This window comes from Pleurodeles waltl, chromosome 11 (genome assembly GCF_031143425.1).
Source record: "Pleurodeles waltl isolate 20211129_DDA chromosome 11, aPleWal1.hap1.20221129, whole genome shotgun sequence".
Taxonomy (NCBI): Eukaryota; Metazoa; Chordata; class Amphibia; order Caudata; family Salamandridae; genus Pleurodeles; species Pleurodeles waltl.
In genome coordinates, this window is record NC_090450.1 from 68,587,945 (window position 1) to 68,602,710 (window position 14,766).

At 46.7% G+C, this 14,766-nt stretch overlaps 1 protein-coding gene across 5 annotated transcripts in view; it reads right to left on the bottom strand.

Annotated features, from left to right (window-relative positions):
- Positions 1-14,766, bottom strand: part of GNB4 (G protein subunit beta 4) — a 541,779-nt gene that overhangs the window by 261,424 nt on the left and 265,589 nt on the right. For all 5 annotated transcript variants that reach the window (XM_069213078.1, XM_069213079.1, XM_069213077.1 and 2 more), the window contains one exon: positions 13,338-13,444. In XM_069213078.1, the coding sequence (XP_069069179.1) occupies positions 13,338-13,444 (107 nt within the window). The remainder of the gene's footprint in view (positions 1-13,337; positions 13,445-14,766) is intronic.

The following is a 14,766-nucleotide window of genomic DNA, read 5'->3' on the forward strand; positions in this document are numbered from 1 at the left end:
TTTTAAAACCAAATACCTTAAGGGGCAAGAATGCATAGGTTCAAAAGGGGACCCCATAAGGAAAGTCAGGACCAAGGACAAATCCCATTGCGGCATAACGAATGGCTTTGGAGGATATTTATTTAGAAGACCTTTCAAGAATCTGATAACAATAGGGGATTTAAATAAAGATGGTTGGTCTGGAAGACATATGAAGGCTGACAAGGCCGATAAATAACCCTTAATGGTAGCCACTGCACAACCTTTCTGCGCTAGAGACAGAGCAAAAGACAAAACGTCCGATAGATGAGCATGCAAAGGATCAATCTGCCTCTCTCCACACCACGCAACAAATTTAGACCATCTATTAGCGTAGATAGATTTAGTGGAGTGTCGCCTGGCCGCTAATATAACATCCACTACCTCAGGCGGGAGAGAGAAGGAACTCAGGTTGCCCCGTTCAATCTCCAGGCATGTAGGTGCAGACTCTGGAGGTTGGGGTGTAAAACCTGCCCCTGCGACTGCGAGAGGAGGTCTGCCCTGAAAGGGAGACGGAGCGGAGGGCACATTGAGAGTTGGAGAAGGTCGGAGTACCATACCCTCCTTGGCCAATCCGGAGCTACTAGGATGACTAGAGCCCGGTCCTGGCGAATCTTCCTCAATACTCGAGGAATCAAGGGTATGGGAGGAAACGCGTAAAGCAACTGGCCGCACCAGGTTATTTGAAACGCGTCCCCCAACGCTCCCTGCATCGGATACTGGAGGCTGCAGAATAACGGACAATGCGCGTTCTCTCGAGTGGCAAACAGATCTACCCGAGGAAACCCCCACCTCTGGAAGATTAAACGGACTTGATCTGGATGGAGACGCCACTCGTGGTCTGCCGAGAATTGGCGACTGACACTGTCCGCACGCACGTTCAAGACTCCGGCCAGATGGTTTGCTATCAAGCAAATCTGATGGTCCTTTGCCCAGGACCATAGTCGAAGAGCTTCTCTGCAGAGAAGGTACGACCCCACTCCTCCCTGCTTGTTTATGTACCACATCGTGGTAGTATTGTCCGTTAGGACCTGTACCGACTGACCAAGAAGGGAAGGGAGGAAGGCCTTGAGAGCCAGACGTACAGCCCGTAACTCTAACAGATTGATGTGAAACATCTGTTCCTCTGGAGACCAAAGGCCTTTGATCTCCAGATCCCCCAGATGAGCTCCCCACCCTAGAGTGGAAGCATCCGTTATGACTGTGGCCACTGGTGGCGACTGCTGGAACGGCTTTCCTTGTGAAAGATTGTTGCTTGCAATCCACCACTTCAAATCCACAGCAGCATCTCTGGAGATCTTGACAGTACTCTCTAGATCCCCTTTGTGTTGAGACCACTGCCTTCGGAGGCACCACTGAAGAGCCCTCATGTGCCAGCGAGCATGCGTGACCAACAGAATGCAGGAGGCAAACAGACCGAGCAGACGAAGGACCTTGAGGACTGGAACTACCGCTCCATTTCGAAACATTGGAACCAAATCCTGAATATCTTGAATCCGCTGAGGCGGAGGAAAGGCCCGACCCAATGTTGTATCCAGTACTGCCCCTATGAACAGGAGGCGCTGAGAGGGCTCTAGGTGAGATTTGGGCTCGTTCACCGAAAAACCCAGGTCGAACAACAACTGGGTTGTTGACTGCAGATGATGCGACACAAGCTCCGGGGACTTGGCTTTGATCAACCAGTCGTCCAAGTAAGGGAATACTGCTATCCCCTTCCTTCTGAGCTCTGCCGCAACCACCGACATCACCTTCGTGAAGACTCGAGGTGCTGAAGTAAGACCAAACGGAAGGACCGCAAACTGATAGTGCTGCGATCCCACCACAAACCGGAGATACTTCCTGTGTGACTTGAGTATCGGGATATGAAAGTAAGCATCCTGCAAGTCGACAGACACCATCCAGTCTTCCTTGTTCAACGCCAAAAGCACCTGTGCTAGGGTCAGCATCTTGAACTTTTCCTGCTTGAGGAACCAATTCAAGATCCTCAGGTCCAGGATTGGTCTCAAACGACCATCCTTCTTGGGAATCAGGAAATACCTTGAATAACATCCTCGACCCCTTTCCTGCTCTGGGACCAACTCCACCGCACCCTTTGAAAGGAGGGCTTGTACCTCCTGTTCTAGCAACAGGAGGTGTTCTTCTGAACAATAAGAAGGGCGGGCGGGATGAGGGGCGGGAACTCCCGAAAGGGAAGGGTGTAGCCTTTTCCCACAATACTGAGAACCCAAGTGTCCGTTGTAACAGTCTTCCATTTGGTGAGAAAATGCTGTAATCTTCCCCCTACAGGAGAGGAGTGAGTGGGAAATGGTGGAAGCCTAAGGCTGCTTCCCCTGCTGCACCCCGCCAGAGGATGAGGAAGAGGCAGAGTGCTGCTGAGAGGCTCCTCTGGTGCGGACCCTACCTCTCCCTCTAAAAGATCTATAGGGATGGGAAGAGGCAGGTTGCTGATATCTTCCCCGAAAGGAAGAGGAGGAAGAGCCACGCCCAAATCCACGAAACCTCCTGAAAAATCTGGAAGAGGCCGTGGAAGAAGGAGCTTGGAGCCCTAACGACTTAGCCGTGGCCCTGCTCTCCTTAAAACGTTCCAAGGCCGAATCAGCCTTGGCTCCAAACAGTTTGTCCCCATCAAACGGGAGATCCAACAATGTGGACTGTACATCCGCAGAAAAGCCCGAGTTACGGAGCCAGGCCTGCCTCCTTGCCACCACAGTTGTGCCCATTGCTCTGGCTACCGAGTCGGTCGTATCCAGTCCAGTCTGGATAATCTGGGTCGCAGCAGCCTGGGCATTTGAAACAACATCCAAAAGACCCTGGGGAAGCTCTGTAAACGATGAGGAAATGTCATCCATCAGAGCATGAATATACCTCCCCAGGATACAGGTTGCGTTGGTGGCCTTCAACGCCACACTGCAGGACGAAAAAATCTTCTTGGACTGCGCCTCCAGTTTCTTTGAATCTCTGTCCCCAGGCACCATCGGGAAAGAACCAGGCGCTGACTTGGATGAACAGGAGGCCTGCACCACCAAGCTCTCCGGCGTAGGGTGCCTAGACAGAAAACCAGGGTCAGTTGGAGCCGCCCGATACCTCCTGGCCACGGCTCTGTGAACTGCTGGGGAAGATGCCGGCCTCTTCCACACCTCTAACACCGGATCCAGCAGAGCGTCATTAAATGGCAAAAGAGGCTCCGCCGCAGCTGAGGCCGGATGTAGCACCTCTGTTAGAAGGTTTTGTTTAGCCTCCACCACCGGCAAAGGCAGGTCCAAAAAACTAGCTGCCTTCCGTACCACTGCGTGAAAGGAAGCAGCCTCCTCAGTATATTCTCCCGGGGACGAAAGGTCCCACTCAGGGGAAGTGTCCAGCCCACTGGCCGACTCCAGACCACGCAGCCCATCACCCGAGTCCTCTAGCTCTCCTTCCTCCAGGGCTCGTTGGTACTCCTGCTCCTCTAATACACGGAGAGCACGTCTCCTCGAATGAAGCCGTTGTTCAATACGCGGAGTCGACAATGCCTCCACCGAAGTCGAAGATCGGCGCCGATCTTCAGAAGCCACCGACGCCGCGTCTGGCGCCACAGGTAACTTCGGCGCCGACGAAAGAGCAGTCGAAGCAGATGGACCCACCGGAGTCACAGGCCGAAATGCCGACGGGATGGAAATCCCCGGGGCCAATCCCTCTGAAGCCACCGGAGCGGCCACCAGCGCCGAGCCCACGTTCCCAAAAGGGAGAAAGGGCATAAAGGGTGCCGGCCGAAGAGGCGCAGGATCACCCAATGAAAAGGCCAAAGGCCCAGCCGGAGCACCCCCTGGAGCTATCTGCTGGAAGATGGCATACATCGCATTCAAGAATGCGGAACTATCGGCTCCAGGGGTGGGAAAAGCCGGATACTGGGGTGCCTGTCTCGGAGGCGACCCCGACGCCGGCCTCGACGTCTGCGACGCCGGAGATAACACCTGAGGCTCCAATACCTCAATCACCGACGCCTGTCCAGGTGAAGTCGGAGACGCCGGAGAGGGCAACGGCGTCGAAGGATGCGGCGTAACCGTGGGACTGATCTCCCATGTCCTTCGGCACCGATCCGAAGACCTGGAACGAGTCTCCTTTGAATGACGCCGAGATTCTCTACGGCGCCGGGAGTCTCGATGACGCCGATGTCTTGGCGAAGAAGACTTCTTGTGATGCTTCTCCTTCGATTTCGCCATAAACAGCTTCGCCTCACGTTCCTTGAGGGCCTTTGGATTCATGTGCTGGCATGAATCACAAGTCGAGACGTCGTGGTCGGAGCTCAAACACCAAAGGCAGTCGGAATGAGGATCCGTCACTGACATCTTGCCTCCACACTCACGACAAGGCTTGAATCCAGACTTTCTCTGCGACATTATTACCACAGCGAAAGACTACGCAGCAAAAATACACTGTAACCACAAAAGTAACAGTTGCTCCCTCGAAGATAACCGCTTCGAATGCACGGAAAAAAGGGAACTGACGTCGGCACGTCGTAGAGGACTTCTTATTGCCTGTATGACGTCAGACGGCGTCGCGTGGGCTAGAGTGACGTCCTCGTCGACGTGCAGAGACTAGAAAGAAGATTTCCGTTGAATGCTGGCGCCATGGGAGTATTCATTAGGTGAGGAATCCACAGGTAGTTGTATCCATCAGAACTAACCAATCAAAATATAAAACAAAAAAACAATCAGGAACAGTCAGTCCAAATATAGTCCATTAACTATCTTCAGGCTTCCTCTTTCTTTGCTGCTCGCAGCTGAGACAAGCTTCTTTCATTTACTCTGCTTGCTTTATTTATACTATTTGTGTATTTAATTCTGACATTTTTGACGGGTATTGTTATTTTAAATCATTTATGCGATAACCTCGTGGAATGTTTTTCGTTCCTCTGCGATTGTTTTTCATTATTTCAAAGTGCACCAGCGGTGTTCGAACGCAACCAGGTGGCGCCTGTTCAAACACTTGCGCTAAGGAGACTCGCTGAGGAGAACGCACGGCTTCATTTCCTCTCAGTTTACGGATACGAGGCCGCACATCCTTCTTCAGCTGTGTTGTGTCTCTCTGCCTGGAGAGTGATGCCCTTTATGAGAAAGGGTCTGTATTAGTCATTTTACACCCCGTTTTCACAGGGGTCTGTATGTCTTCATTTTTTATGCCGTAAGTATGGGCAGCAATAGGCATTCTGCCTTTCTTTAGGACACGCTCCCAGGCAATTTCCTCTAGTCATTTATATATTTAATATATTTTAGAGAGGGTTCTACCCCCATTTAAATATTTCTGTGCACTGGGGAGAGGTGTCCCAGGCTGAGGCCATAGTACTCTAGTGTGATTTCGCACTTTAAAAATTAGCTGACACCCAGCTCATATAAACTATTATATATATATATATATATATATATATATATATATATATATATATATAATTTTTGTCTATTTGGATTTCATAATCCAGTTTAATACGGAAATAACGGATGATGAGGAGTTCTTTGATGCTGTTGATGCCTCTATATAAATAAGGCTGTTTCTGAGGCAATTGGTCCCCTTGAGGAAAGGCTTTCTCAGCAGATTGCACGTGAATGTGCAAAATTTACAACCTCTAAGATAACTGCCTCAGCACTACCTATATCCATTACCGATTCTCAATCCTCTACCACTGCTGCGACTCCAGCAAAGCGTCGTCGGATGGCAGGAGTTGATCGCAATGTTTTCAATTGTGTAAAAAATTCACTTTTATCTCTTGCTGACCCCTCAATTTCCATAGATTCTCAACCCCATTCTCCATCCCTCCAATATATTGACTCTCTGGGGACCAAGATGATGAAGATGCCGGTCCATCCAGACCGTGGCTTCCTTCCTCCTCTCATCCTACTCCTCAAGAGTCCATTTTGGATATTTCTGATATGTTAGACCCTGATGAGATTATTCATCCTAGGTGTTCCGAATGGGCCCCATCTGATAAGGTTGCAAATTATGTGGCGGGCCGCATTCGTAAGCCTTTAGAGAAAGAATCTCATAATTGTCTTAGGGCTGAGTGTCCCGGTCCCTCTCTACCTGATAAAGTAGCCATAACTCCTGAGCTGGATTCCAGAATGTCTACATTCTTACAGAAATTCATCAAAGATCCAAAAAAGGGAATAGATAGGTTGTGGCCTGTTTGTCAAAATAAGCTCTTAGATATTTTGGTCCCTTTAACTAAAATTCTTGACTTGGCGGAGGATGCCAAATCCTCTGGTGTGCTGGTCTCTCCCGACATTCTCTCACGTTGGGCTCAACATGCTATAATTTTCCTGGGCAATGTAAATTGTGCTGTTTCTGCTGAGTGGCGCAGTTTTCTTCTGATCAAAGTCGACCCTAAATTAGGAGATTTGGCTTACTCGGAAGTGGGCGCTGTAGCACAAGGTGGATTATTTGGCACAGCCTTGATTAAAGAACTGGGTACATTTGTGAACACTTTCACTTCATTAGATAAGGCGCAATCATCTATGAAGAGGGTTTTTCCCACCTGTTTTTTTCCCCACAGGGCCGGTCGAGGCAGGAGCTGCTCGACTGGCCGGGCTCAAGCAACTACCTCATTCAGAGGCCAAGGCTCCAGACAAAACCAGTTTCAAGACCATTCAAGATTTGCGAACTTCTACCCCACAAGAGGCAGACGATTCAGGTATCGAGGTGGCAGAGGAGCTCCAACATCCAAGTCCGGTGAGTGTTATCGCTTCTTCCCTTCTAAAAGTAGGGGGCTGCTTGGCGAATTTTATCCAGGCATGGGAGTCATTAACAAAGGATGCATGGGTTTTACAAACAGTGAGGGGTTTTCACATAGTTTGTCGGCACTCCCAAACAAGTTTTTCGTCCAAATCCTCTGGTTTTTTTTCCCTTTCAAGAAACCATTCTGGTGGACGTGGAGGTTGCGGCCCTGTTGGACAAAGGAGCTATTTGTCCGGCGATGCCGCATCCTTGAGGGTTCATCAGCAATATGTTTTTAGTAGACAAAGCTGATGGTGGTCAAAGACCAGTAACCAATCTAAAAGAATTCAACGAATGACTGGTTTATCGCCATTTCAAAATGGAAGGAATCCATCTTCTTCAAGATGTCTTGCGCCCTATGGATTGGTTAGCTCGTTTAGAACTAAAGGATGCTTATTTGACCATTCCCATCTTTCCGCCGCACAGACGTTTTCTTCAATTGACCTGGAGAAATCAGACTTTTGAGTTCACAACCATTCCATTCAGTCTCTCCTCAGCACCATGGTGCTTCACAAAGGTTCTCATGTCTGTTGTGGAACATCTCAGAGCACAGGGTATTCGATTAATCATCTATCTCGATGACATCTTAATCCTGGCTCAGTGTCCCAGGAAACTCTCTGCCCAACTTCAGATAACTATCAACTTACTGCAAGTCCTAGGGTTTGTCATAAACGAGTCCAAATCTCTTAATTCCTTCAGAAAAAGCAGTCTTCCTTGGTTTCATCACAGACTCTACTTCGTCTACCTTAAGTCTGCCATCTCGAAAGATGGCAATGATCCGTCACAAACTGCAACGTACTCTGACCAAGCGGAATGTTTCACTCCGACAGATTGCTTGCTTAGTGGGGCTCCTCTCTTCATCTAAACAAGCAATTTTTCCCTGCCCTCTGCATTATTGGGCTCTTCAGCGTTTAAAGGATTATCACCTTAGCAGAGGCCTGACCTATTCTCAGAAAGTCCTTCTCTCGAAGAATCAATAGAAGAAATTTGTTGGTGGCTATCATATATGGAAGACGGGAACGAAAGAGCAATCTTCGGCTCTGCTCTGGATCTCATAATCGAGTCAGACGTTAGCAGATCAGGCTGGGGCGCTCGATGCAGAGATTTTTCTACTTGTGGAACTTGGTCTCCGGAGGAACAAAATTTACATATAAACTGTTTGGAACTTTTAGCTGGTTCATTTACAGTCAAATGCTGGACCAAAGACTCAATCCGCTCGTGTGTTCTCCTGAAGATGGACAATATTTCGGCGGTCCGTTATATCAACCATCTAAGGGGCACTCGTTCCAAGGCTCTTTCCAATCTGGCGACCAGTTTTTGGCAATTCTGCCTGGATCATCAAAGTTCAGTCACTGCTCAATACCTTGTGGGCAGTCAAAATCAGATTGCGGATTTTCACTCAAGACATTTCAGAGACTCCAGTCTTTGGAAACTTCATCCAGAGGTGTGTTCTTATCTTCAGGATTTATGGGGTCGGTTTACAATAGATATCTCTGCATCCATACTTGATCACCAGCTTCCCAGATTTTTCAGCTGGAAACTAGATCCTTTGGCAACCGCCACAGATGCTTTTCTTCAGGACTGGAGTTGAGAGAAAGGTTATGCCATTCCCCCCTTTGCGATGATAACTCTTACGTCTGCTCATGTTCGTCGCCAGCAAACTGAATTGATTTTGGGGATACCAATTTGGAAGTCCGCACGTTCGGTGTCTGTTTCTTCTGGAACATTCTTGGGATTCTCTAATCCGACTCCCCCTATTTCCCTCGCTGCTTCTCAATTCGGACAATGTGCCTCTTCAGATGGTTCTGGAATGCTCTCTATCATTGATGGTGTGGCGAATTTCGGGGACAATGGTCGGTCCCAGGACTTTCACAACAAGCTGAGGATCTACTCTCAAAGGCTTGGGCTCCCAGTACGTCGAAGCGTTACAGATCGGCTTGGGGGTCGATGGGCCCATTGGTGTTTGCGAAGGGGTTGCAATCCCGTGGAGGCTGATGTAGTTCATGTTCTTAATTGTTAGGCCTGTCTTGCTTATAAAGGAATGGCATATCGATCCATTAATACTTTTAGGTCAGCTATTTCAGATGGTCATTGTATGGTTGATAGTGTTCTGTTAGGGGAACATAAACTAGTATGTCATCTCCTTTGAGGTATTAAGACTTTTTCTTACTGCCTGAGCCCAGTTATTCTTACCTTTGGGAGGTCAATCAAGTACTGAATCTGTCCTTATCTTCGCAACATAATCAATATCTTTCCAGGAAGGAACTTTCTGCCAAGCTAGCCATGTGTCTCCTTCTTATATCCTGGAGAAGGGTTTCTGATGTCTGTGCCTTGGATGTTTCTGATTGAACGTTCTCTCCTTCTGGAGTATCCTTCACGGTAAGTAGACGAACAAAAACTAATACCAGAATAATTTCTTATCCGGCTTTCTTAGATGTTCCAAAGTTGTGTGTGGTTTGTTGCCTCAAAACAAATGAGGAGATGACTTCAGATAGTCGTCCTCCTGGAGAGCGCCAACTTCTTATCGCTCTGCGTAAACCACATAAAGCAGTTTCCTGACCAACCATTGCTCGGTGGGTTCATTGGGTGATGCAGGAGGCTGGTATCAGTCTTCCCCTTTTGGTGCACGCTCTACCCATGGAGCTATGACTTCTAAGGCATTTACTTTGGGTGCTTGTCTGGAGGACATTATGAATGCTGCAGACTGGTCCTCAGATTCCACCTTCAAGAGATTCTATTTCAAGCATGTTTTTGGCTTGGCTCAGTTGGTGGTGAACACGCTTTGAATTAGCATAATCCTCGCCTCTGGTCCTGACATAGAATGAAAAATTTCCTAGCTATCATAACAAAGTTTGAATTCTATGAGGCGAGGATTATCCCTCCTGGTCATATTGGAATTTTTTTCAGGGTAAACCTTTTTAAATTTAAATGAGCCCTCCCGGTATGTAGTAAGTACTTTATAATTATCCATTCAGATTTATTGTATTAAACTTTTAGAATGTAATGAATTATTTAGATTCATTCTCATGTCTCTTCCTTTCAGTGCTTTTCTTCAATGCTCTGAATACCTGGTTCTAAAACCCCCTTTTCTTCATATGAACTGTTACACCAAAACAGGATTCTTAACCATGGATGACAACTTAGCTTGCGCAATGAAAGAGGAAGCCTGGAGATAGTTAATGGACTATATTTGGACTGACTCTTCCCAATTGTTTTTTGTTTTATATTTTGATTGGTTAGTTCTGGTACTCCGATTTCCAAGTGTTCGTGGGAATAGTAGTTTTATGTATTGTTCGGCTGCTTTATAATAAGTGGAGAAAGAAGGCATAATTCTCGCCTCTGAGTCCTTAATAGAATTGAACCTTTCCGTTATTATAGCTAGGAAATTTGTCATTTATCCATAATGCATTACCCAGAGACTGTGGATGCGTGTACCTGGAGCCCAAGTTTGGGCATTTTGAGTTTTCAGAAGTGGCAAACAGTTCTGTCTGAGAGGCATCGCCCAACATTGAAAGTACCTGTGTTGATCTTGCAGGTTAAATTTACACTTGTGGTCTTGTTGACGCGTCCTGCTGTAGAGGTATGCAAAGCTGTTTTCCACTCGGACGATATTCTGCCATGAGGGGAATGTTGTGACAGAGGGGCGAATGCAAGATTCCTTGCATGAAGAGAGACAGATTGTGGGCGGTGGACATCTAGGAGGGGGTTCTGTTTGGGGAGTGTGTGCTGCCATATTTTTGCAACATTAACATGTTAGATAGAACGCTTGAATTAATCTCAGCCACATGCAAACATGTGGGCCACATCCTAGTCCTTTGTTTTTTGCCCACCATGCCATTTCAGTTTGGACCCAGCCATATGCAACACAGTCCTAATCCTACTCCAAAGCGAGAAGTCCAGTCGACACTGCCAGGTCAGGCCTTCCCTGAACCAGAACACAAGCAACCCAGGACAGATTTTGCCCAGATTAGGGCTCATCAGACAGATATAACTTGGTTCTAGTGGCACAGTGAGCATGGGACCCATGTCTGGTCATACCCTCCCCACCAAGGGTGACACACCAAAGCATTAAAAAAAAGTGATGTATGAAATGCATTAATTACTATCAGCCAATTGAGGCCACATGCCAATATATCATTATTTGGCACACCACGTCAACTCAGTTTGGACCCAGCGGTGCAAGAACTGATGTTCCCACTGGTAGTAATACAACTGCTTGGGCAAGGTCAACTCAGTTCCTCTTCTGGACTGCCATTTACAAAAGGTGCCTCTGTAAGGAGTGGTTTGGAGAGCCCAACAGATTTTGCTGTTTCTACTTCATTTTTCGTCAATCTGAGACCTGAAAAGGTGCTCCCCTTCGTTGTCTGTATTCCTCCGGGAGGTATTTAAGGAGCTATTCTATCTCCTCCCACTGGGCCCCATCTTATGGCAGGAGTGCCACAGAATTGTTCATACATCAAAAGTTTGCTGCCCCCACTGCTACCCTCTTGCCTGCCAGGTCAATCTTTTTTGCTTTCCTTGTAGGTAGAGGAGCATCACCGATGGCCTGAACAGAGGCACACTTGTGGGCATGGAAGACCACCACAGAGTAGGAAGGAGCCTGACCAGTGACGTACACCAGGTACTATGAGAGGGTTTGAATTTGTTTTCAAAACTCAAGTCACTACCCTGGCCTTGACAGGCTCATTAAAATGATCAGCAGCCGATACAACATGCTCCAGAGCACAGTGAGAATTTGGACTGTGTACTCAAGAGTGTCTCCACAAGGAAGTCGTCCTCCTCGAAGGTGACATGCATGTCTGCTTTTGAAACGCTGTGATCTTTGAATAACTATGATAGGCTGTGATGGTGTCAGAGGGTAAGGTCTTGACTGGGTAATAATCAGAATCTGGATCACCAGAACGTGTGGGGGAAGGGTCTACATCCTAGTTGTCCGAGGGGTGATCAGTGGGGTCTGGCCCAGAAGTCTGATCATGAGGGTCAAAAGGACCATAAGGACTGAAGGGGTCTGAATAGGAGAGGCTGGCCGGTCTTCTCAGGTTCTTCAGCACAGAGAAGAACTTCTTATCCAAAGATGCTAGAGGACTTGGTAGAGGTCTCCAGGAATATCCTCTGGTGTGCCAAGCTCCACTCCCTTCAGTACCAGAGTGTCTTCTTAGATCTGAAAGTGAGGCACAACGCATTAGAGTCATCGTGGTCAAGGGAAGAGACACAAATTACACATTTTGTTGCGTCCAAAGAGAGAAGTATTTTGAATTGCAGTGTGGGCAATTTTGAAAGGGTGTTCTTTGCATCATCCATGCAGCATTCTGTGGTGATGGAGGACAGGAGATGGCACTTGGTCTTCAATAGTCACACTGCTCTCAAAGGCCAGGGCATCAACAACAGTCTTTGGTGTCTTCATGCGTCAGGGAAACAAAAGAACAGAAGCTTACTCAAGTCGAATGTAATGGCATCAATAAGGAACCAAAGAGCTTATGGAAGTTGCTCAAAACATAACAAGCTCAGAGCCCACTCATTATATGTCAGCCTTTACCCATGGGGAATCTGCACCAAAAGAAGTCACACCACATTTTGGGACTCAAGTCTTCTTTTAAGAAAATCAACTTGCAAAAGTCAGAGCCCAACATCAGATGGCCGGAGAATGTTAAGTATGTGCGTCTACAGCCAACACAGGCCCAAACAATATGTTATGGGCTTACTGGACATGTAATATGATACTCCATTCTTCATGTAAACGGAAAATCGGCACACACCAGGGTACTTCTATGTGGTTCACAGAAAGACAAACGGCTTAGAGATGTGGCTGAGGAATTACACATGCAACAGACAAGAACTAACGCTAAATTGGGTGTTATTTTGAGTAGTGACGCAAGAAGCTGCATACTGTAATGTACCTCTGGACATGCTGAATCTAAAAAGCTGTAATTTTGCTGTTATATAATTGCAACTGATGTATGAAGTAATCCAGATACTGCTTTTTGTGAATGCTGGAGTAATAAATAAAAGCATATCAGATTGATCTTAGGTAGGCCTCATGCTACATCAAATTCAACATAACTTTACATGCTTTACAATTGCCCTAGGATATTAACCTTGCTATCCACAAGGAGCTCAATGATAGTCATTGTGGATGGACTGATGTTTGCCAGCAAGCCATCAAAGTTTAAGAGTATTATATTCATACAAAAAGTGCTCCACGCCTTCCTTAGTGTCCAGTGAAGATCTGCGGTCCTGGTATCAGGATCTCCTAAATACTCAACTTAGGGGGCGTTAAGGGGAGTGAGGGGTAGTAGCCAATGGGCTACTTACCTCTGGTTTCGCTATGCCCACTAGATGACCACTTTCTTTGGAGAGTGGCTGTCACCTTTGTAGGAAGTTTGCTCTGTATATACTATCTCAAAGTGAGAGGTGGTGTGCAGAGAGTCCAAGGGTTGCACGAAAACGAAAGACATTGTTACTTCCTGTAACCAGAGGTTTTCAAGTAACAAGTAATTATTAACAAACAGAGCTGCTCCAATTCATAGTTATCTTCTAAAGGCAAAAAAAAAACTTTCAAGATGCCTTGTACAAACCTTGAATCAGATCCCCAGTGCATGGCATAGATTTTAGCTAAGTGACCCCGCAGAGTACGTCGTGTTCTCATCTGTATTCGACCCACAGAATCCAAACTTGTTGTAATCTAAGGAGAAGAGAAATGCAGAAAATCACCAGAGGTTGTACACAACATCAACCCAGTTTGCATGCATTATGTCAAACGCAACAGTTAGCCATTGCCAGCTAACAGGCATCTGTAAACCCCATTAGGTGAGCAAAGTGGTATTCGCAGGTACGGTTAAACAAAGTTAAAGGGGGACCTCCAAGTAAGACCAAACTGTGAATTGCATTATGGTAAACTCAAGTCATTTTTTTTTTGCCCCGATTACCCCCACTAATCCTATTAAGCCAACAATGAACTGCTCAAAACACTGACAAACTCTCTCCCGAAAGAGCCAGAATGTTTTATGAATTAAGTGTGTGGTAATACTGGGATTCAGAAAAGCAAACAAAGAAACAGATCTCCATGGCCCTCTCTTTGAGGGGTAGAATATCCTTGATGAATGTGGTTATCCTGCACAAATACCTATATTTATTCTAAATTCTACAACATCCTTGTTTCCCTAAAACAATTTTTCAAAACACTAAGGCAACACATGATCACATTGGCAAGGGAGTGGGGACAACCAGGCTCATCTGGGTACCTCTAATGTTACCAACTTTACGCTCAAGGAGGGCTAGCTGCCTATAACTGAGTTACATTATTATTGTGCACAAGCAAACTATGCGTATTAGTTGAAGACCCTCCACCATACACGGTTAAACAGGACATTGCATAATATATCCAACCAGGCACACTGACTGGACAGATTCCCCATGGAAGTTGGGCTGAAATAAACTTGGTAGCCACCACACTTTTGGTCTTGAATGGAATCCGAAAATGTGCCTCACTTCCCATCCTCCATGCTCCAGATCTGTCGCTCAAGCATCACCCACTCAGCCACCTCAATTAAGAACAATAATCGATTCATAAAATAAGGAACTGGAGAGCAGCCACATTTGAGGACCTGATCATAAAGGAGGTCCTTTTTGAATATACTAATATTACCGACAAGCTAGATACCAGAGCCCTGGACCAGGTTCCATTATTTTCAGGTCAGGAGCTGTGGAAGGCTAGCTATCTCTCCTTCACTCAGGAACCATAGACATGCAAGGCGTTGCCTCTTATTTTGACTCTCCCGTCAGCACATATTTTCAGTAGGCTGTATGAATCAATACGACCTCCAGACCAAGAACACCACCCTGTTTATTACAGTAGCACATGGTGGTTGTGTTGTATGTGAAAACCTGTTTCTGTTTACCCTTGATGGTCGGGAGGAACACCTTCAGTGCCAAGAGGATTGCTTACAACTCCAGCAAGTATAAGCAGAGGTACGTTTTTTCTCAAGGGTGGTACACGAATTACAT